This window comes from Bos grunniens, chromosome 7 (assembly GCF_055505025.1).
Source record: "Bos grunniens cultivar Pamir isolate PY7600 chromosome 7, Bosgru_T2T1.0, whole genome shotgun sequence".
Classification (NCBI taxonomy): Eukaryota; Metazoa; Chordata; class Mammalia; order Artiodactyla; family Bovidae; genus Bos; species Bos grunniens.
In genome coordinates, this window is record NC_141171.1 from 20,834,357 (window position 1) to 20,857,644 (window position 23,288).

General features: G+C 44.8%; 1 protein-coding gene and 1 long non-coding RNA gene across 2 annotated transcripts; one reads left to right on the top strand and one right to left on the bottom strand.

The window, feature by feature from the left end:
* Positions 1–3,115: 3,115 nt before the first annotated feature.
* On the top strand, positions 3,116–7,792 carry LOC147368855 (uncharacterized). The gene is made up of 3 exons (XR_015166867.1): positions 3,116–3,614; positions 5,303–5,410; positions 6,026–7,792. It is a non-coding gene; the product is annotated as an uncharacterized LOC147368855 (long non-coding RNA).
* Positions 7,793–7,830: 38 nt separating this feature from the next.
* Positions 7,831–21,959, bottom strand: LOC147368856 (uncharacterized). Its single transcript, XM_086410264.1, has 4 exons — positions 21,802–21,959; positions 11,459–11,585; positions 9,678–9,858; positions 7,831–9,260 (listed from the first exon to the last, which is right to left on the bottom strand). The coding sequence occupies exons 1-4, from the start codon at positions 21,802–21,804 to the stop codon at positions 8,165–8,167; spliced, it is 1,407 nt and encodes a 468-aa protein (XP_086266390.1). The 5' UTR covers positions 21,805–21,959; the 3' UTR covers positions 7,831–8,164.
* Between the last annotated feature and the right edge of the window lie 1,329 nt (positions 21,960–23,288).

Here is a 23,288-nt window from a genome sequence, read left to right on the forward strand (position 1 = left end):
AACACCCAAAAAAGATGTCCTTGTCATTATAGGGGACTGGAATGCAAAAGTAGGAAGTCAAGAAACACCTGGAGTAACAGGCAAATTTGGCCTTGGAATACGGAATGAAGCAGGGCAAAGGCTAATAGAATTTTGCCAAGAGAACGCACTAGTCATAGCAAACACCTTCTTCCAACAACACAAGAGAAGACTCTACACATGGACATCACCAGATGGTCAACACCGAAATCAGATTGATTATATTCTTTTCAGCCAAAGATGGAGACGCTCTATACAGTCAGCAAAAACAAGACCAGGAGCTGACTGTGGCTCAGATCATGAGCTCCTTATTGCCAAATTCAGACTTAAATTGAAGAAAGTAGGGAAAACCACTAGACCATTCAGGTATGACCTAAATCAAATCCCTTATGATTGTACAGTGGAAGTGAGAAATAGATTTAAGGGCCTAGATCTGATAGATAGAGTGCTTGATGAACTATGGACTGAGGTTCGTGACATTGTACAGGAGACAGGGATCAAGACCATCCCCATGGAAAAGAAATGCAAAAAGCAAAATGGCTGTCTGGGGAGGCCTTACAAATAGCTGTGAAAAGAAGAGAAGCGAAAAGTAAAGGAGAAAAGGAAAGATATAAGCATCTGAATGTAGAGTTCCAAAGAATAGCAAGAAGAGATAAGAAAGCCTTCCTCAGTGATCAATGCAAAGAAATAGAGGAAAACAACAAAATGGGGACGACTAGAGATCTCTTCAAGAAAATTAGAGATACCAAGGGAACATTTCATGCAAAGATGGGCTCGATAAAGGACAGAAATGCTATGGACCTAACAGAAGCAGAAGATATTAAGAAGAGGTGGCAAGAATATACAGAAGAACTGTACAAAAAAGATCTTCAGGACCAAGATAATCACGATGGTATGATCACTGACCTAGAGCCAGACATCCTGGAATGTGAAGTCAAGTGGGCCTTAGAAAGCATCACTACGAACAAAGCTAGTGGAGGTGATAGAATTCCAGTTGAGCTATTTCAAATCCTAAAAGATGATGCTGTGAAAGTGCTGCACTCAATATGCCAGAACATTTGGAAAACTCAGCAGTGGCCACAGGACTGGAAAAGGTCAGTTTTCATTCCAATCCCAAAGAAAGGCAATGCCAAAGAATGTTCAAACTACTGCACAATTGCACTCATCTCACACGCTAGTAAAGTAATGCTCAAAATTCTCCAAGCCAGGCTTCAGCAATACATGAACTGTGAACTTCCAGATGTTCAAGCTGGATTCAGAAAAGGCAGAGGAACCAGAGATCAAATTGCCAACATCCGCTGAATCATGGAAAAAGCAAGAAAGTTCCAGAAAAACATCTATTTGTGCTTTATTGACTATGCCAAAGCCTTTGACTGTGTGGATCACAATAAACTGCGGAAGATTCTGAAAGAGATGGGAATACCAGACCACCTGACCTGCCTCTTGAGAAACTTATATACAGGTCAGGAGGCAACAGTTAGAAGTGGACATGGAACAACAGACTGGTTCCAAATAGGAAAAGGAGTACATCAAGGCTGTATATTGTCACCCTGCATATTTAACTTCTATGCAGAGTACATCATGAGGAACGCTGGGCTGGAAGAAGCACAAGCTGGAATCAAGATTGCTGGGAGAAATATCAATAACCTCAGATATGCAGATGACACCACCCTCATGGCAGAAAGTGAAGAGGAACTAAAGAGCCTCTTGATGAAAGTGAAAGAGGAGAGTGAAAAAGTTGGCTTAAAGCTCAACATTCAGAAAATGAAGATCATGGCATCTGGCCCCATCATTTCATGGGAAATACATGGGGAAACAGTGGAAACAGTGTCAGACTTTATTTTGGGGGGCTTCAAAATCACTACAGATGGTGACTGCAGCCATGAAATTAAAAGACGCTTACTCCTTGGAAGAAAAGTTATGACCAACCTAGATAGCATATTGAAAAGCAGAGACATTACTTTGCCAACAAAGGTCCGTTTAGTCAAGGCAAGGAGATCCAACCAGTTCATTCTGAAGGAGATCAGCCCTGGGATTTCTTTGGAAGGAATGATGCTAAAGCTGAAACTCCAGTACTTTGGCCACCTCATGTGAAGAGTTGACTTATTGGAAAAGACTCTGATGCTGGGAGGGATTGGGGGCAGGAGGAGAAGGGGACGACAGAGGATGAGATGGCTGGATGGCATCACTGACTCGATGGACGTGAGTCTGGGTGAACTCCGGGAGTTGGTGATGGACAGGGAGGCCTGGCGTGCTGCGATTCATGGGGTCGCAAAGAGTCGGACACGACTGAGCAACTGATCTGATCTGATCTGATCTGATGGTTTTTCCAGTGGTAATGTATGGATGTGAGAGTTGGACTGTGAAGAAAGCTGAGCGCAGAAGAACTGATGCTTTTGAACTGTGGTGTTGGAGAAGACTCTTGAGAGTCCCTTGGACTGCAAGGAGATCCAACCAGTCCATTCTAAAGGAGATCAGCCCTGGAGGAATTGATGCTAAAGCTGAAACTCCAGTGTTTTGGCTACCTCACGCGAAGAGTTGACTTATTGGAAAAGACTCTGATGCTGGGAGGGATTGGGGGCAGGAGGAAAAGGGGACAACAGAGGATGAGATGGCTGGATGGCATCACCAACTCGATGGACGTGAGTGTGAGTGAACTCTGGGAGATGGTGATGGACAGGGAGGCCTGGCGTGCTGCGATTCATGCGGTTGGACACGACTGAGCGACTGAACTGAACTGAACTGAAAAGGTAGAGAAACGAATAAAATATGACCCCATGTCTGGAAGAAATAGATTTTCGGGGAAGAAACATTCCAACAATGGGAATGTTTTCTATAGGGGTGTGTTAGCATGAAGAAAGTGTTCGGAGAAATACACATTTATTGCTTTTGTTAGTGACCGTTCCTTATCAGAGTAACCTGTGCGCTCAGGGATAATGCAGGACGCCCTGCACCGTTCCGGTAATAACCACGCCCACAGCGGCGGAGAGGGGCGGGGCCGGGCACTGGGCCCTATCGCGTCCCAGTGAGCTGTGATTTGAGATGACAGCTCACAGTCAGGAACTGCCCACAAGTCAAGTTTCTCTGCTTGGCGATTGGAGGACGAGGTTAGCCCGCCCACCCTTGAGGCTCCACCTATCCCAAGCCCTGGGCCTGGCCTTTTTTCCCGCTACCAGCAGCCCCGGAGCCGGAAGCAGGAGCCAGGTTCTGGGACTCGGCGGCGGCGGCTACTGCTTTTAATTTCGCCGGCCAGCTGGCCCTGTGTCTGCTCCGGCCGAGTCTGGAAGAATGGCAGGCTGCGCCGGGAATGCGTCAAAGGGCGGGGCACAGTTCAAAGGACAGAACTGTTGTTAGAAGTTAGAATTGCCGAGTCCTGGTCGGTAGGAGGCTGGTAGCACGGGAGTGGACCCCCGTGGTTTTGGTTGGGGGAGCGAGACTGTTTAATCCTCTGTAGGACCCGGATCGGACCTACTTTAGGATTTCGGAGGAGTGCGTGTAGATGAGATGCAAATACAGCGTAGTTTCCGTTGGCTCAGAGCAAAGCAAGCCACGTGCAAACGTGTTAACGTCGGCTCTGGAGGGCATCGTGGACTCAGGTCCTATTTCCTTGGGAACCACAAAGATAAGATGCTTGTAGTTTGTATGCCTAACGTACATAACAGTACCAGCATTTAGGAAGTACTGAGTGTGATGTAAAGTATAACACTTTATAGTGTCAGTTCGTCATCGTGGTGGTCATCCTCATATTAAAGTCTTAGACCCCCTTAAGTGCAGGCAGCAGGACAGCAGTTTTGACCATGTATTTTGGAGAAAAGAGTAGTATCAAATGAATGGTCTAGAGCAGTGACTTCTCATCCCTGGGGCAATTTTTTCCCATTGCACCCACAGGCTTGACACTATCTGGAGACATTTTCTCCCACGTGACAGGTGGGGGTGGGGTGTTACTGGCATCTAACTACACCCATCTAGTGGGTGGAAGCCAGGGGTGCTTCTCAACACTCTATACTGAATGGGGCTGCATTTACCACTCAGAATTATCCCCAGTGCTTAGTACAGCAGATACCAAGACACCCTGTTTAAGTAATGCACGATGTGGAGCAGACATTCATTGTTTAGTCACTAAGTCGTGTCCCTCCCCTTTGAGACCCCTTGGACTGTAGCCCACCAGACTCCTCTGTCCACGGGATACTCCAGGCAAGACTACTGGAGTGGGTTGCCATTTCCTTCTCCAGGGCATCTTCCCAAGCCAGGGATCGAATCCAGGTCTCCTGCGTTGGCAGGTGGATTCTTTACCATTGACTCGCTAGAAAAACCCCAGATATTCATTAGGTATCATATTATTTTTTCTTGTGGCCACACCGGACAGCACGTGGGACCTTATTTTCCATACCAGCGATCGAACTTGTGCCACCTGCAGTGGACGCGTGGAGTCGGACCGCCAGGAGAGTCCCCTTATTATTGTGAATTTTCAGAGAAATGATTTTCTTTCAGATCCAAAGTAATTCTTTAATCTCAATGAAACACCATTTACATATTTGCTTTTTAATGAAACAACTCAAAGAAGTGCAGAGAAGTATTACACATTTTATCTTTCAGCCATATTTGTCACACACATTTGTAAAACAGTACAGATAATTCCTCCTCCTCCCTGCCTAGAGGTGACCATTTCTAATTTGACATGTTGTCTTGTAGTCTATGTGTACATAGGATTTCTTTTTAAATGTGTTTAAAAACTGCTGTTAACAATCCTACTGTGCATATTCACCTCCAGCTTTCCCCCCCTCTCTTCCTGCAATGCTTTTTTAAAATTCTTCTGCAGCATGGGGCATGTGGGATCTCAGTTCCTGAACCAGGTATTAAACCCATTCCCCTGCACTGGAAGTGCTGTAAGTGGGGAGTCTTAACCACTGGACTGCCAAGAAAGTATTTGCAATGTTATTTTTAAGATTCAGTTTTTATACACCAGGGTTTCTTAGATTCAACATTTGGTACCAGATTGCTTTTTGGTGGGAGTGTCCTGTGCACTGTAGGGTGTGGAGCAGCAATCCCAGCCCCTAGTCACGCTCCAGTAGCAGCCCCTCCCCAGTCAGTCATGATGTTCAAAATTGTCTCTAGACACTGCCAAGGTCCCCCCCACCCCCCAGGGGCAGAATTACTCCTAGTGGAGAACCAGTTTATATTTGAAGATGTAATTAGTTGCTGACATCTGCTTTGTATGTGCTATATTTAACCATATTCTTTCTGACCAATTTTCTCAATGTTTTTATTTTTGTTACTGATTCAGGTCCTTGGACTCTTCAACAGAAGTTGCTAGGCCAGATGAAGAATTCAGGCAAGGGACTGAATTACTGGGACTCCAGCTGCAGAAGGAGGGAGTGAAGACAAGTAACAGGTGCCCTTGATGGATCTTGGAGGGGTGGTGGGCTGGTCCCTTAAAAGGGGTCAGGGTGGGGGCGGGTCCATGAGTTCAGCCCTAAGAGTGGCTTAGTGGGTCTCTCCTGTGGATCCTGGGCAGGGATCATGCATAGGACCTTGCTTTTGACCCCAACACCTCAGAAGTGGCAGCTGAGTTTTTGTTCATTTTGTATCTTGTTGGTCATTTGCCCCAACTGCTCATGTGTGCAGTTATTTTTAGTTTCCCATATAGTTTCTCTGTAACCTGTTGTTCCAGGGAGATGTCTGTTCAGGTGAAAGCACTGCAGCAAAGGGGCCCAGGTCCAAACCTTTCTCAATCTATAATTGGGAATAAATTCCCCTTTTCATTTGTTTCAAATTGAGACATGGCTAAAACTAGTGAGTCAGTTTCTCAGCAGGATACACGTGAAGAAAACATGTGACAACAGAAAATAGCAGAGTTCATATAAAAATGTAAAGCTATTAAACATAGTAGGTTTATCATTTAGAGCAGCCAGCTGTAAGAGAAAACGTTTACAGGGGCCAAATATATGCAAAAGTACTTATCTCAATTATGGAAGTATTCAAAACAACAAATGCAGTGTCATTACAGCCTCTCAATAGTGCAACCAGGGAAGAGGTTTCCCACATCTGTGGCTGCTGTATTACATCTGCCATGATGGAGGAAGGAAACATCCCCTATTAGAGGAACAAGATGCTTCCCACAGAAATCATGTAATTAGGAGACTCCTTGGACATGAAGAGGGCCACATGATATGAAAAAAATTACTGAGGGATCTTCTGAAGCCTGAAGAAGTGGCCTGATGGACCCCAAAGAGCCACAGGAACATGCAGGGAATTGTGTGATCCTGAAAACCAAAGAGGACCCAGGATAAGGGGCCTTGTCCACACTGCTGAGCAGAGTCCACACTGCTGCCCAGCAGGTAACTAACATCAAACATGTGTCTGACTGGGGCTGTTCCACACAGGCAGAGCCAGAAGTGAGAAAGCAGTGCTGGAGCTCAGGCCACCAGGCTGCCCTGCAGCTCTGTCTCCTGATGGTACAGAAGAGCTGAGAATCATGGCTTCCTCACTTCTGCTCCAGACTTCATGCATCTTCCTCTTCTCAAGAACTTTAACTCAGAATCACTAACAGAAGGACTCTGGATATACAGTTTCCCACCATGAAATTAAAAGACACTTACTCCTTGGAAGGAAAGTTATGACCAACCTAGATAGCATATTCAAAAGCAGAGACATTACTTTGCCAACAAAGGTCTGTCTAGTCAAGGCTATGGTTTTTCCAGTGGTCATGTATGGATGTGAGAGTTGGACTGTGAAGAAAGCTGAGTGCTGAAGAATTGATGCTTTTGGACTGTAATGTTGGAGAAGACTCTTGAGAGTCCCTTGGACTGCAAGGAGATCCAACCAGTCCATTCTAAAGGAGATCAGTCCTGGGTGTTCTTTGGAAGGAATGATGCTAAAGCTGAAACTCCAGTACTTTGGCCACCTCATGCGAAGAGTTGACTCATTGGAAAAGACTCTGATGCTGGGAGGGATTGGGGGCAGGCAGAGAAGGGGATGACAAAGGATGAGATGGCTGGATGGCATCACCGACTTGATGGACGTGAGTTTGAGTGAACTCCGGGAGTTGGTGATGGACAGGGAGGCCTGGCGTGCTGCAATTCATGGGGTCACAGAGTCGGATACGACTGAGCGACTGAACTAAACTGAACTGAACCTTACCCAAGATGACAACACAGTTCAGTAGAATCATCTAGACAACAGCTTTCATCTCCATGCGAACAAGTCATTCTTCTTAACTCTGTGTTTTGTGTCCAATTTCTAACCAAGGTCAAGGACAATGAGCAGAGGCCAAATTACAAACATTACCAGGCAAGACAAAAGGTCTTTCAAGACCTTCCACAATTACTGACTACTGTGAGGAACACAGATATAGTATCCACTAGCAAAAAAGAAAGTGACTTCACTTTCACTTTTCACTTTCATGCATTGGAGAAGGAAATGGCAACCCACTCCAGTGTTCTTGCCTGGAGAATCCCAGGGATGGGGAAGCCTGGTGGGTTGCCGTCTATGGGGTTGCACGGAGTCGGACACGACTGAAGCAACTTAGCAGAAGCAGCAGCAGCAGCCAAAAAGAAACATGGAAAATATACCTTTCAGTATAAAGACTCCAGAGGAGGGTAAATACTGAGTCAGGAAATTCCAGTACCTATAACAGTGGATGAGAAAAGACTTTTCAACGATATTATGATCATATTATGATCACATACTATGAACATTTGGCAAAGTAAAGATCAAAAATATTTTCTTCTAAACTGATACATTAAAAAAAACACAAATCAAAAAAAAAAAAAAACTTTCATTCTGGGTCTATTGTAATGACATTGAGACATGTAGTATATAATTGTGTATTTAATGTCCAAGGTAACAAAACACAAGTAGTAAAGATGATGAGAACATAGAGGGATGATTACTATCTTAAGTGTTCAGATCAGCAACATGAACTAGAAATTAACACACTGGGATCCCTATTCAGGATGAGGCACTTTTAAGGAAAAACTATATTTATTTCCATTAAAAAAATTCATCCTACCCTGAGTTTTCAAGTACAAAATAAATGAAGTGCTGAAGGCTTTCCCTGCATTCTTTCCATTCATAATGTTTCTCCCCCTTGACTGCTTCATTTATAAGGTTTTAAGGGAGAAGGCTTTCCCACCAATCTTTGTACTCAGAATTTCTCGCCAGTATGTGTCTTCATGTGTCTCTGCAGGGATATGAGACACCTGTAGGCTTTTTCACACTGCTGACATTCGTACGGTTTCTCTTCACTGTGAGTTATCATGTGTCCTTGCAAAGATCTTGGATACCTGAAGGCTTTCCCACACTGCTGGCACTGATAAGGCTTCTCTTCACTGTGTGTTTTCATGTGTTCTCGAAGGGACGAAGAAGTGATGAATGCTTTCCTGCATTCTGTACATTCATAGGGTTTTACTCCACTGTGTGTTTTCACGTGTTTTCTGAAGTACTTAGGACAACTGTAGGATTTCCCACAATCATTACACACATAAGGCTTCTCTCCTGTGTGTATCCTCACGTGTCCTTGCAGGGATTTGAGATAGGGAAAAGCTTTGCCACACTGCTTACATTCATAGGGCTTTTCTCCACTGTGTGTTCGCATGTGTTCCCGAAGGTAAGTGCACCAGCTGAAAGCCTTGCCACACTGCTTACACTCATAGGGCTTCTCTCCAGTGTGCATTCGGACATGTTCTCGGAAGTGTGAGATGCCAGTAAAAGCTTTCCCACATTCTTTGCACTTATAGGGTTTCTCTCCAGTGTGAGTTCTCACGTGCCGTTTAAGTTGGCAATAATAACTGAAAGATTTCCCACACACATCACACACATAGATTTTCTGGCCATATTGACCTCTCTTATGTCCCTGAAAAGTGAGAGCTTTTCCAGATTTTTTACAGTCTAAGGAATGTTTACTACTGTGACTCTTCACGGATCTCTTAGATGCTCGCCCATCATCTTGACATTTATCAGGTTTCTCTACAAAGTCTGTTTCCCCAGCAGGGCTGAGGCACAAGACACAACTGCAGGTTTGTCCACATTCCTCACATGTATAAGGTTTTTGCCCAATGTGGGACTTTTGCTGATTCTTCTTCAAAGAATGATCCCTGAAGGCTTTTCCACATGTAATGCATTGATGAGGCTGAATTTTAGTCTGATAACTCTCATGCACAGTAAGATCTATAATCCTGTTCGGCGTTTTTAGAGATTGATGATCTTCTTTACCTTCACAGAGACTTTCCACCAAATGATTTCTGGTCAAAACAGGAAGTGAATTATTAGGGATTAATGATTTGTTTATGGTTATTCATTATTATTTTGACTATATATCTGTGATTTTCAATGAATGGGCATGTTTTCAGCACTCTCTGCAACATGACGAAGTGCAACAAAGGTTAATGCTCTGGCTGAGGGCTCAAAGACAGCCATAACTTTCAGTGTTTTTTACACGAGGTTTTCTAATCATCATTTCCTACTGAATTAAGTTTCTGATGCTCAGTATCTATAGCACACTTATAAAAGTATTGTTTGTAAAATTTCTGAGTACACAATTGTTTATTAGCTAACTTTACAATTGTTTAGCTAAGTTTACACCTTTCTTTACCATCACATGAGTCTAACACTCTGCTGAGATCCCTCATCCCCCTTCTCCCTGTGGGAGTGCCACTCACCTCACACGCCTCTCCTGAGTTAGATGCTGATCTCGCAGGTTATGAAATGCCCAGTTTTCTCCCAAAACAGACCTAGAATCATTTCTTGTGAATCTTACAACTTCCCGTTCAATGCATAGTCCAGTCTCCAAGATATCCCACTGAGGACTTGATACACTGACGTTAACTTGAGGGCAAGAACCTGCAATAATTGGAAGCATAATTAAATCATTGGGAAAGAAATGGTGGGGGAAAGGAAAGAGACCATATCTAGATTTCTTTCCATAGACTCATTCAAAAATGTAAAATAATTGTATAAAGGAAGAAAGGAGATGTGTGATATTGTGATCTATCAGACACACACACACACACACACACACACATATTTGGTTACTGAGATGACCAACATGTACTTTTCAAACTGGGTCCTTATTCACAGTTTCCTGCTCAGGGATCTCAAAACCCTTGGAACTTCCTGAGCAATACAAACAACAGAATAATATGTGGTCTCTTGTGCTCATTTCCAGAAAATGCTTCAGGATAAGAAAGGTGAAATAGGTTTCCTATGATTCATAACAAGCCTTTTCCATCCCAATTGAGTTTATATTAATGAAAGAAAGTGTTGCAAAGAACCTGAGTATGGGGACTAATTGCCAATAAAGATAACCACGTGATTAAATACTTGAAACTTTCAGTCCCACCCATATCCCTCAACACCCCCAAAACCTCTGGGGGTGGGGGAGCAGCTAGAGATCAAATCAACTGGCAATGGCTGGTGACTTCATCAACCATGCCTATGTAATGAAGGTATGAAAAAAAGGTTTGGAGAGCTTCTGGGTTGGTGAACACATAGAGATATGGTGAGACTGGCACCTGGAGAAGCAGGGAAACTCCTTTTCAAATCTAGATGCATTTCTTACATCTAGCTGTTCCTGAATTATATCCTTTAATAATGAACCTGTGATCTAGTAAGAAGCATGTTTCTCTGAGTTCTGTGAGCTATATTAATATATTAACTGAACCCAAGGAGAGAGTGATGGCCATCATAGGGAAAATGAGTCAAAATGGCAGTCTGTTCACTAATAAGTACCTCACAGAAGTAAAGTAGAAAGGAACTGGGCAAAATGCACTTTCCCAAATGATCCCTTTGTCAGAGGAGCTCCAAAAAGACTTCAAGTGAACAAGAATGGATGAAAACTCCAAGAAGGAAGCCAAGTTAATGACACCCATCACCTTCTCAGAGACCTGAGTTGTGCTCCTAACGGGTACATCCAAATATCCCTCCCTGACCCAGAGCATGCTCCTCCCGAGCAGGTGTGCTCCCTGGTGATCACAGGTACAGAGGCCCTGGATGAAGTCTATGGACCCAGCTCCCCTGGGAGGTGGGACAGAGTGCAGCTGCCAAAATGCTCCTAGAGAATGCTCCTCATGGGGAGGGTGGAGGACAGGTTAAGTGTAGGTTTAACTGCAACAAGATCATCTCAAATGTGTACTGATCACAGGATAATTTTCACAGGGTGAAATCCATTATGCTTCTCTCATTGGCCCAAGGTGACAATGGAGACCATGCTCACAGTTGTGAAATTAGGGAGCCTCAGGATTCTGATCAAGAGTAATAAAAATCAATTCAGTATAGTAACACTGTCATGGAAAAGCTATCTATTTTAGGTAGGTTTTAAAAAGGTGGGGACCATGTTTGCCATTTTTTTCAAAATACTCCCATCCTCATCACTCATAAGAAAGGACATTGTAAGAAGTAATTGTTCGCTAAAGACTTAGTGCAGGGAGGAAGCCGTCCTCACCCACAGTGGCCAGGTTCCTGCAGGTCTCCAGCATCACATCTCTGTAGAGCTTCCTCTGAGCAGGGTCCAACAGTTCCCACTCCTCCAGGGTGAAGTTCACAGCCACGTCTTCAAAGACCACTGAGTCCTGAAACAGCCACATGTTCTGTGTCAGCGAGACTCCTCCTTCACCCCCAAGTGGGAAGGATGGGGAGGCCAACAAGCGGGAACTGGACTCAGTTCCTAGGACTCCTGAGCTCATACTCTTGCAGGCAGTGATCACATGCCAGCAAATCTAATGCAGGTTCCTCAGTGATGGTGAGTGCTGGACACTGAAGCAAAGTGTAACTGATAAACACACACATAATGAAAAAGAACTGTTTTTAATGAAACAGAGCAGATCATGAGGCTGGACAAGTACTGAAAATGAAATCATTATTCAGATGACTTGGAAATGGATATGGGGCCTGCTTGTAAGTTATTTCCTTGATTCTCCAAGAATAGGAGCATACTGTCAGGAGGTTGTGGACAGATTTTCCAGGACTGCTGCATCTGAACAACTTTCAATTTGACTGAAACAGCATATAAAAGCCTGGTCTGGTCCCCTCACATCTGACAGAAACATACACACAACGCTCTGCCAGGATGAAGTGGACACCAAGGGCACAGACACAGGTCAGGGTCCAGGGCCTGGGACACCCGTGGAGTTAATGTCGGGTTAAGAGAAGGCCTGGCTCCTGAGGGATTGGTCAAGCCAGCAGGGTCTGTCTGATAAATAACCAAGTGCCCAGAGTACAAGGAAGATGCCCCACAAAGAAGAGCTGCAGAAGATCTGATGGCAACAGAGTTGAAGGTAACTTGAACAGAAAGAAAAAAAAACCACCTAATTATTGTCTTTAGGACAACATAGGCTGACACCACACCCCTGAAATACAAAGCAAATGATTATTTTTATAAATTAGAATTTTAATCAAAGATATATTCTGGAAATCTAAATGATAAAATTCCTACTATATCAGCTACAAACACAAGGCTACCTCACCTTGGGCTGCAACTGGGGTTTGCTAATCAAACTCCTGAAAATGTGGACTACTTGGGAGTTTGTTAGCGGTCCTAGGGTTAGGACTCAGCGCTTTCACTGCCTGGTTGCCCAGTTGGCTCCCTAGTCAGGAAACTAAGATCCCACAAGCTGTGCAGTGTGGCCAAAGGAAAAAAAAAAAGGGACATTAGTCATCAAGGAAATGCAAATAAAAACCACAGATACTTCTTCATACCCACTAGGAGAGCTGTAAGACAGACAAGCAAGTGTTGGTGAGGATGTGAGGAACTTGGAACCCTCAACCACTGCTGGAGAGAAGGTAAAATAGCGAAGCCACTTTGAAAACAGTCCAGCAAATCCTGAAGATTATTAACACAGCACCATATAACAGCAATTGCACTCTAGCTATCTAACTACCCAAGAGAGGCAAAAGGAAAACACCAACCCAAAAACGAATACACACAGACACCCACAAACATGAGTTGTGACAGCCAAAATGTGGGAATAACTCAGAAGGTCATCAACTGACTTGGATAAACACATTCAGTCTAATCTCACAATGGAATATTACTGGCAACAAGAGGAAGGAAATACTGATCCATAGCAAAAAAATCAATGAACTTTAAAAACATTATCAGAATTCACAAATGCCCACTGGCAGTATCATATCATTGCAGACTGCAAACTCACAAAAACAAATCTCAATGTATTTTGATCAAGCAAAACAAGCAAATGAAATGTAAATGTTTAAACAGATCCTTTAAAAATATAATCAACTTTTAAAAGCTGAGAGGGTGGGGAGCAGGGACATGTTGGTGTGTGTCTGCAGGAGTACAAGCCTTGGAACCTGGACAGCTGGGTGTGAATCTGAAAGAACCTGTGAGTGGCAGCAAGGTCCGTGTACCTGTGTGTTGCATGGATATGTGGGTCTGGGGGTGAGCAAGCACCTGCATGCATTTGACTGAGAACATCAGTGTCTGAGAACATCTGTGGCAGTATTGTGGGCCACTGGGCGTGTTTGCGTAGGCATCAGGTGGCACACACCTGATTGTGATTTGCAGGGTTCACTTGTTCGCTCAGTTCTTATCTGCATGCATCTGTGCTCAGTGGTGTTTGATTCTTTGCAACTCCATGGACTGTAGCCCGCCAGACTCCCCTACCCATGGAATTCTCCAGGCATGAATACTGGAGTGGGTTGCCATTCCCTTCTCCAAGGAATCTTCCTGACCCAGGAATCAAACCCAATTCTCCTGCATTGCAAACAGATTCTTTACCACCTGAGCCACCAGGTTCTTACCTACTGAGCACTTAAGCCTAAGGAGCTGGACATATAGAAATGGACAAGGCAGGCCAAGCACCCTGCCTTCCTGGAGCTTGCCTTCCGGCAGGAAGACAGACCATAAACAACACTATAAATGTTATCTGGCTATGCTGGATAAATGGGATAGAAAAGGAGAGCAGGGTGAGAGACAGAGAGCTGGGGGCAGGGTGCAGGTTAAGAAGCGTATTGGTATGTGTGTCCAAGTGTTCATCTGAGAGTGGTGTCTGAGTGTATGTGTGTCCCAGGAGCAGAAGGCTGCCATCTGGCCCTCAGCCCAAGTGTCCCCCCGACATCCATGTGCCCTACTTGGCACCTCCATCCCAGGCAGCCCTCCCCACTGCCCCATGAGCTCCCCAAATGAGTGAGAGTCCCAGCATGAGCCATCCAGCCCATTCTCTCAATGCCACCCAGCCCAGACACCCTTGCCTTCCCCACATCTCAGTCTCACTTGGCCCCCTCCTTACCCCACCCAGCACTGCATCAGGGCTACCACTGGTAGTGTAATGGGTAGAAGGCTAGAGACTGTCAAAATGGCACTGGGGTAATAACCTAAAACAACAGGGCTAGACTCATGCCACAGGGGGAAAAATTTTTTTTTAATTAAAACTAAAAACTGATTGTTACTAATACTAGTTTTCTTTCTCAATTATGTCTATAAAAATGTTTTAGTGGATAAATTCCAAAACATTTAATGACAATAGTAGAAAGAAAGAAATGGAGAGATGAGCCATATCCACAGAGAGACTATGATGTCACCTTCTCCCAAACATTTAAGAATTTTATGAAGGTACCATTCCAGTGCACAACAAGGTTTCTCTTAGGATTGGTTTGTTCTGCTTTGTTTGACTTAAAAACCACTTCTAAAAACTGAAATAAAAGACGAATTTCTAAAGACAACCAAGATTTTCTATGGAGTAAGGTGGTGGGATGTTTCCTAATGCACATTAAAACATTTTAAACTACAGCGATTATGACAGGATGGCGTTAACAGAGGGATGAATAGATATACCTATGGAAAAAATCACAATGCACAGAAACAGGCCCAGCTGGATCTATGCCAGGACACGTGCTGCTGGGAGGGGGCTACTGATACATGGGGCAGCAGCCACTGGCTATCTCCAGGGGAGTAAGAAATCTTTTCTCTTATGACTACATGTACAATAACCAATTCACTGTGGACTTAACTGTGAAAGAACAAAGTAGGACACTCTGTGAGACACTACAGGGAAACACATTTATGACTTGAGCGTAGGATGAGTTTTCTTATATATGGAAAAAAGAGTAAGCTACAAAAGACAAGATGGATAAATTCAATCCAAGTCTATTAAAGTTAAGAATTACCCAGAATTGGGGTGGGGCTGGGAGGGAGGTTCAAGAGGGAGGGAATATATGTATATTTATGGCTGATCCACTTTCTTGTAAGGCAGAAAGCAACACAACATTGTAAAGCAATTATTCTCCAATTAACAATGAATTTAAAAAAGTACAAAATCGAAAGAAATGATAACTCACAATCTAGGAGAACATATTTGCCATACCTAGAAATGAAAAAAGATGAATGTCCACAGTATGTAAATAAAACATAAGAAATCAGTAGACATACAAATGAGTTCAAGGTGAGGAAACTATTTCACAGAAGATGAATTACCCATTGAAATAAATGCTCACCACCAACGGTTATCAGTAAAAACCAATTTACAATCACAAGCAGACCCCATTTCACACAAATGGACACAAAAGATGAACGAAATTAAGTTGGATTCTCCAAGTACTAGGAATGGCATGGAATAAACACTCAACTCCAGTCACCCCTCTGCACTTCCTAGTATTTCTAACTTATCCATAATCTACAATCCCACAATTTTTCTCCTAGATATAAAATATTTATACCTTGCACTTAGAGTTGGGAGACAAAAAGGAGAATAACAGCACTGCTGACAAATCAAAAATAAATGTGAGGGACTTCCCTGGTGGGGTAGTGGCTAAAACTCCATGCTCCCAATGCAGGGGACCTGGGTTCGAGCCCTGGTCAGGGAACTAGGTCCCATGTACCGCAACTAGGAGTTCACATGCTGCAACTAAAGACCCCATGAGCTGCCAAATAAGTTTTTTTTTTTTTAAATGTGAGACAACCCAAGCCCCACGAGGACTGGATGGAGGAGTTAAATGGGGAAGCCCTTCCTCTGACATGAGCACGTTTGAAACAAACGGACTGAGAACCACAGATAAGCCTTTTGTGTGCCGCTACTGGTGTGGAACTGGTCACCTTCACTTACTACAAATGCAGCAGAAGCAAAACCAAATAAAACACCGCTGATGATGAGGGACACCTGCAAAGCTGCAAAGAATAAAAAAAGATCAGGACAATCGTCATCCAGGGGGCTGACTGCTGGGAGGTGCTATCAACCAACCAATGAATAAAAACCTACACCTCAAATACAACCAACAGACACCAACAGCAAAATCACACAGGGAATTATCTGGCAAGGATTTTAAAGCTATAGAAAATACTTCAATGAGTAATTACAAACACACTTGAAACAAATAAAAAATTGAAAGTCTCAGCAAAGAAATAAAAGCTACAAAGAAGAACCAAATGGAAAATTTAGAACTGAAATACAGTAACTGAACTAAAAAACTGGATGGTTTAAAATTCAGCATGAATATGACAGAGAAAAGAATCAATCAACTTGAAGGTAGGACATCAGAATTCAACCAATCTGATTTAAGGGATTAAATATGATAGAGTACCTGAAGAACTAAGGATAACACAGTACAGGAGGCAGTGATCAAAACCATCCCCAAGAAAAAGAAAGGCAAAGAGGCAGCATGGTTGTCTTAGGAGGCCTTAGAAATAGCTGAGAAAAGAGCAGCGAAAGGCAAAGAAGAAAAGAAAAGATATACCCATCAGAATGCAGAGTACCAAAGAATAGCAAGGAGAAAGTCTTCCTAAGTGAACAATGCAAAGAAACAGAGGAAAACAACAGAATGGGAAAGACTAGAGATCTCTTCAAGAAAAAGAGATACCAAAGAATATTTCATGCAAAGATGGGCACCATTAAGGACAGAAACGGTACAGACCTAACAGAAGCAGAAGATATTAAGAAGAGGAGCCAAGAATACACAGAAGAACTATACAAAAAAGATCTTAATGACCGGGATAATCATAATGGTGTGATTACTCACCCAGAGCCAGACATCCTGGAATGTGAAGTCAAGTGGGCCTTAGGAAGCATCACTACAAACAAAGCTAGTGGAGGTGATGGAATTCCAGCTGAGCTATTTCAAATCCTAAAAGATGATGCTGTTAAAGTGCTGAACTCAATATGCCAGCAAATTCGGAAAACTCAACAGGGGCCACAGGACTGGAGAAGGTCAGTTTTCATTCCAATCCCAAAGGAGGGAATGCCAAAGAATGTTCAAACTACTGCACAGTTGTACTCATTTCACAAGCTAGCAAGGTCATGCTCAAAATCCTTTAAGCTAGGCTGGCTTCAACAGTATGTGAACCAAGAACCTCCAGATATACAAGCTGGATTTAGAAAAGGCAGAGGAACCAGAGATCAAATTGCCAATATCTGCTGGATCATAGAAAAAGCAAGAGAGTTCCAAAAACACATCTACTTCTGTTTCACTGACTACACCAAAGCCTTTGATTGTGTGGATCACAACAAACTGGAAAATTCTTAAAGAGATGGGAATACCAGACCACCTTACCTGCCTCCTGAGAAACCTGTATGCAGGTCAAGAAGCAACAGAACCAGACATGGAACAACAGACTGGTTCAAAATTGGGAAAGGTGTATGTCAAAAGCTGTATATTGTCACCCTTTTATTTAACTTACATACAGAGTACATCACACCAAGTGCCAGGCTGCATGAAGCACAAGCTGGAATCAAGATTGCCGGGAGAAATATCAATAACTTCAGATATGCAGATGACACCACCCTTATAGCAGGAAGTGAAGAGGAACTAAAGAGCCTCTCAATGAAGATGAAAGAGGAAAATGAAAAAGCTGACTTAAAACAACATTCAAAAAACTAAGATCATGGCATCTGGTCCCATCACTTCATGGCAAATAGATAGGAAGACAATGGAAACAGTGACAGGCTTTATTTTCTTGGGCTCCAAAATCACTGCAGATGGTGATTGCCACCACGAAATTAAAAGACCCTTGCTCCTTGGGAGAAAAGCTACAACAAACCTATACAGTGTATTAAAAAGCAGAGACATTACTTTGCCAACAAAAGTCCTTCTAGTCAAAGCTAAGGTTTTCCCAGTAGTCATGTACAGATGTGAGTTGGACCATAAATAAGGTTGAGCGCTAAAGAACAGAGGCTTTTGAACTGTGGTGTTGGAGAAGGCTTTTGAGAGTCCCCTTGGGCTGCAAGGAGATCAAACGAGTCAATCCTAAAGGAAATCAAATCTGAATATCCATTGGAAGGACTAATGCTAAAGCTGAAGCTCCAATACTTTGGCCACCTGATGCAAAGAGTTGACTCACTGGAAGACTCTGATGCTGGGAAAGACTGAAGGCAGGAGGAGAAGGGGATGACAGAGGATGGGATGGTTGGATGGCATCACCTACTCAATAATCATGAGTTTGAGCAAACTCCAGGAGATGGTGAAGGACAGGGAACCCTGGTGTGCTGCAGTCCATGGGGTCACAAAGAGTCGGACATGACCGAGCAACTGAACAACAACAACAATCTGAACAGCAGAGAGAAAATAGACAAAAAATAAATGACAAGTGTCTTAGAGACCCGTGGGACAAACACAAAACATTAGTATCACTGGAGTCCCAGAAAGAAAGGAAAAGAGGATACAATAGGAAATTAACAATAGATTTAAAGGACTTCCCTGGTGGTCCAGAGGTTAAGAATCCATTTGCCAATGAAGGGGACATGGGTTTGATCCCTGGTCTGGGAAGATCCCACAAGCCGAGGGGCAACTATACCCGTGAGCCACAATGACTGAGCCTGCACTCTAGAGTCTGGGAACCACAAGAGAAGCCTCTGCTCACTGCAACTAGAGAAAGCCCAAACATAGCAATGAAGACTCAGCACAGCTCCAAAATAAGTAAATAGTTCTTAAAAAAAACTGTACACACACATAAGCAAGTGTATCTGAAAAAAACAAAAGCCTACACCTTCACATAATGGAAGAAAAATATCTTAACATACTTGTACAATGAGCCACAGGGCAGAAGACTCCTATCAAGGAAACAAAAGGGAAGAGCAGCCAAGTGTGAGTCGCTCAGATCAGCAGCCTGCTGCCCATGGTGCACAGGAGACCCCAAGTCAGAAGGTCAAAGCTATGTGAACTGGGGATCAAGGGGTGCCCCCAGGGCAGAGGGAGGGACTGAGCTTTCCCATGGAGGTAAAACAAGCCCCCTCCTCTGAGCTTCAATTTTCACCAGGAGGAAACCCTCAAGTTCATCCACCGTCTCTCAGCAACAGTTGAATCCAAGGAGACTTCACCATGTCCGACCATCACACTCACTCAGGGCGCACACCTCACAATCCACCAACTCCCTGGATGAGGCCCAAAGCAAAGGTCAGGAAACAGCCAGCCTTAGGGGACACATCACCCCCAGCACTTCTGCAGGTAGATCCCCTCCCCCACTCTCCTGCCATTAACAGCTCCTTCTGTGGTGGTTCTATGGTTCAAGGCCACGCATGTGGGGAAGGGCACCAGCAAGACCCCAGGGCACCTTCCTTCCCCTCGTTCCCAGGCTCAGCTTGTCCCCAACCCCAGGGGATGCACCGGTTTTGGGTCATTTACAGGAGACATGATGCCCCATCTCCGTGTGTGAATGAGGATCTGCAAAATTGCTGCTTCCTCCTGTGTTCCTGGATAACGCAGGGGAGGAAATTTTAGGGCAGGTTTCTGGTTCAAGAAACTGGTTACTGCTCATCCCTTTGAGAAGACAGGCCTCAGTTCACTAACTCCTCGTAACAACAAGCTGTGACTCATCTAAAAAGAAGTGAGCAAGTCCGCATAGCACAGGTCACTGTTTCCAGAATTTCTGTGTCTGCTGACTAATAACAGGAAGTGGACCAGCACCAGACACCCTTCACAGAAGAGTTGCTAAGATTCTTAAGAATCTTTTTCATTCACATCTCCACCCACTTCACATGAAGGGGTGGGAATGCCTGCATTTCCGGCAATTCTAATGGAGGACAGAACATTCCCTTCTCCCCAGAGGCATCTCTAGTTAAGTCCCAAAGACCCAGGAGAACCTGAGCCTTCAGGAAAGAGCAGAGACCTGAGATGTTACCACCGTCACTGAGGAGAAGCCAGGCAAGAAGAATTCAGTATTCTACACCTGCTGAAACCAGAAGCTGGAGGAAGGGAAGTTACTCGTGCTGAGCTGGACCAGAGGAGGCTGCTCCCCCATGTCAGGGGACAATGCTGAACCCTCTGTGAGCTCTGTGCTCCTGGAAACATGTATGGAAGGTGAAAGGACCCCTCACACTTCGGTGTTCTGGAAAATTGGAAGCTGCAAGAAACTGCCCCACTTGATTCAGAAAAGACTCACATGGAGACCCTTTGTTTATTCAGGGCAAGGCCAGATACTGCCCCCCAACCCCAAAGCCCCATTTCCGCCTCATTGTGATTAGGGGACCTGCTTGCCCCAATGACCACGCAGAACAGGTGCTTGTTGGCCAAACTGTGGTTCAACCCCTCGACTTCTCCCTGAACTTTGGCCTGCTTCACCCCAGCCAGCACACAGATCCCCAGTGACAGGCTGGCCTCAGGGATCTATGGTCCAAGCACCACGCCTGGCCCTTCCTGGTTCTGGTCACTCCTCTCTGTAAAAGGAAAACTCTCCTTGCCCAGCTCTTGAGACACTTGCGGATCTTAGGGTCACGTGTCCTCTCTCCTGCAGGGCCCCCTGTGTCTGGTGGAACAGATCCTTCTCCCTCTGGAATAACTCATTTGAATAAAGGTCTCTTGTTAGAAGGTTAGGGTTGTTTCAATGCCACAGTCTTGACCAAGTGTTCTCAATGGCTCCTGTGAAAATTACCTAAAAAGAATCAAGAGTGGAGCCAGCAGGGAGAGCCTCACCCAGTACCACTTGACATCAGTTAGAGGAAGAAATGTGGACTGCGGACCCCAAGAGAAAAATGGAAAACAAGAATCATCAATTACAGCACCCAACAGAAAAACATGTACATGCACTGCATCTTCTCAAGAAACTGGCTACCTCAGCAACTAGCCAATGAGAAAAATTGAATTCTCCATTTTCTCCATGGATTTTATTACACCAATACAACCCCTCCCAATTCCCTCCTTTCTCCACAATACATAAGTTTGTTGGACATGCTTATAGCTTTTGCTATACCTCGTCTGTCCCTAATTGCAATTTTTTGTTGTTCCCCAATAAATCCATTTTTCCTAGTAAGTAATTGTTATTTTTAAGATCAACATCCATTTTTTTTACCCAAACTTTACTCCAAGCTTCTCTTCCCAAATGCCCCTGACTCTGGGTTACTCCCCACTACAACTACCAAACTGAGGATCACTGAGCGGCAGAACAAGTCCCCCCTGACCTGGGCCGAGGATGCCCTGACCACAGGACCTCTGATTCTGTCAATGAGCCTTCCTCACACAGAAAAGTACTTTTCCGTGTGGTTGGCGACGCTGGCACATCCCTGAGATCCGAGCCTCGGCGCTCTGGCAACAGAATTTGCAATAGAGTCTCTCTGACCAACTGTGGACTTGACTTCATCTGTCAGGTCCCGGGAAGGACCCCAGAACCCGACCACCCGCTCCGGACGTTGCCTCGTCCTCAGCCAGACATCCAACAGGCCAAGGACGCGGTCGGAACTCACGAGACTCCACATCGCGGTCGGGGGCCGGAGACTCGAATTGGGACCCGGGAGCCCCACGAGCACCGGACAGGAGGCCGGCACGCGAAACGAAGTGGACGGTGGAGACTACCGTCCGGCCAGTTCGAACCAGCCCCAGCCAGTCTCAGCGCCAGCCCCACGCACTCACCATTTGAGCCTCTCACCCCGCATTCAGGTGGCTCTCTCCGTGACCCTGCAGCCCAATGGCTCAGGCAGGTCAGAGCGACAGCGAGGGGACACCAAGTGTCCCGCGAGGTAGGTGCGATGGGACGCCCTGGCAGCTGACAGCGACGTCACCACGTCAGCGAACGTGCCCTCCCCCGTCCCTGATTGGATGTGCCTCTGGGAACACCCCCTCCCGGGCCTTGATTGACAACTGGTGAAGGACTAGATTGTGAGGGACAGGCCGGCTGGAGGCCACGTGGCCAAGCAGGGCGGAAGTACCGGTAGTCGGCTTCAGCCCTTTACTGCCTGGCTTAATTATGTTCCAGGAGACTTGGCAGCGCCGGTGAACTCCAAGCCGAATCTACCCTTGGCCAGACGGACACAGCAGCAGTTCACAGGTTGCAGTCCCCTTTTCCAGAACATAAAAGTGCCACTCAGTTCCTTTCAGTGCTCCCTGTCCAGGGCTATCCCCAAAGTCCGGGAGCCAGGACAGGACGAGACAGGTGTGAAAGGAAAAATAAAATGGAGTCAGTATTACTAAGGTAGCGCTATAAACTGGAGCCAGGAGGCCACTGAAGAACTGGGGTTTAGGCAGGAATCAGTCCAGATGGAATGTGAACTTTTCACTACTTACTGCTTTAATGCAGGCATCCAGAACATTTGCCCAGTGGTTCAGAAAGTCAAGATACTTAAACGGACCCTTCCCTTAAATAACTCATGACAGCTTGTCTCTCAAGGACAAATATTTGGTTCCCTGTGTCAGTGTCTACCATAATTCATTCCAGGCAACTTTAACAGCCCTGTGGCTTTTCCTTTAATAAGCCTGATACTCTTTCTCCTCTCTACAACACTCTTTCAGTTTTACACTGTTGATGAAAAATTAACAGTGAATCGAATAGAGAAGATAAAGAGAATTTTATTTAAGCCAACCTGAGGATTATAACCCAGGAGATAAGTTTCTTATAAAACTCTGAGGACTGTCCCACTTACTAAGAGTCTAAGGCAGTCATATACCTTTTTTTTTCTGGTCGCTCTCTGCTGCTTATGGGACCTTAGGTTCCCCAAACCAGGGATGAACCTGAGTGCCCTGCATTAAAAGGTGGATTATTAACCACTGGACTTCCAAAGAAGGCCTACTGCTACTGCTGCTGCTAAGTCACTTCAGTCGTGTCCGACTCTGTGCGACCCCGTAGACTGCAGCCCACCGGGCTCCCCCGTCCCTGGGATTCTCCAGGCAAGAACACTAAGTCATATACATTTCTGAGACAAAGGAACATACATCAAAATGACACAATGACATTTCTCATAAAGTTCACCAGAAATACACAGTCTAAATCTGCAGGAGATCAGCCTGACCCCTGACAGGATTAGGAAAGGAATATTATCTTGGAGTTACACTGCTGGTGGGAGAAGGAGGAATACTTTTTAAAAAATCTTTCTTGTGGAACAGACACTCCTGCCTTTGAGAAG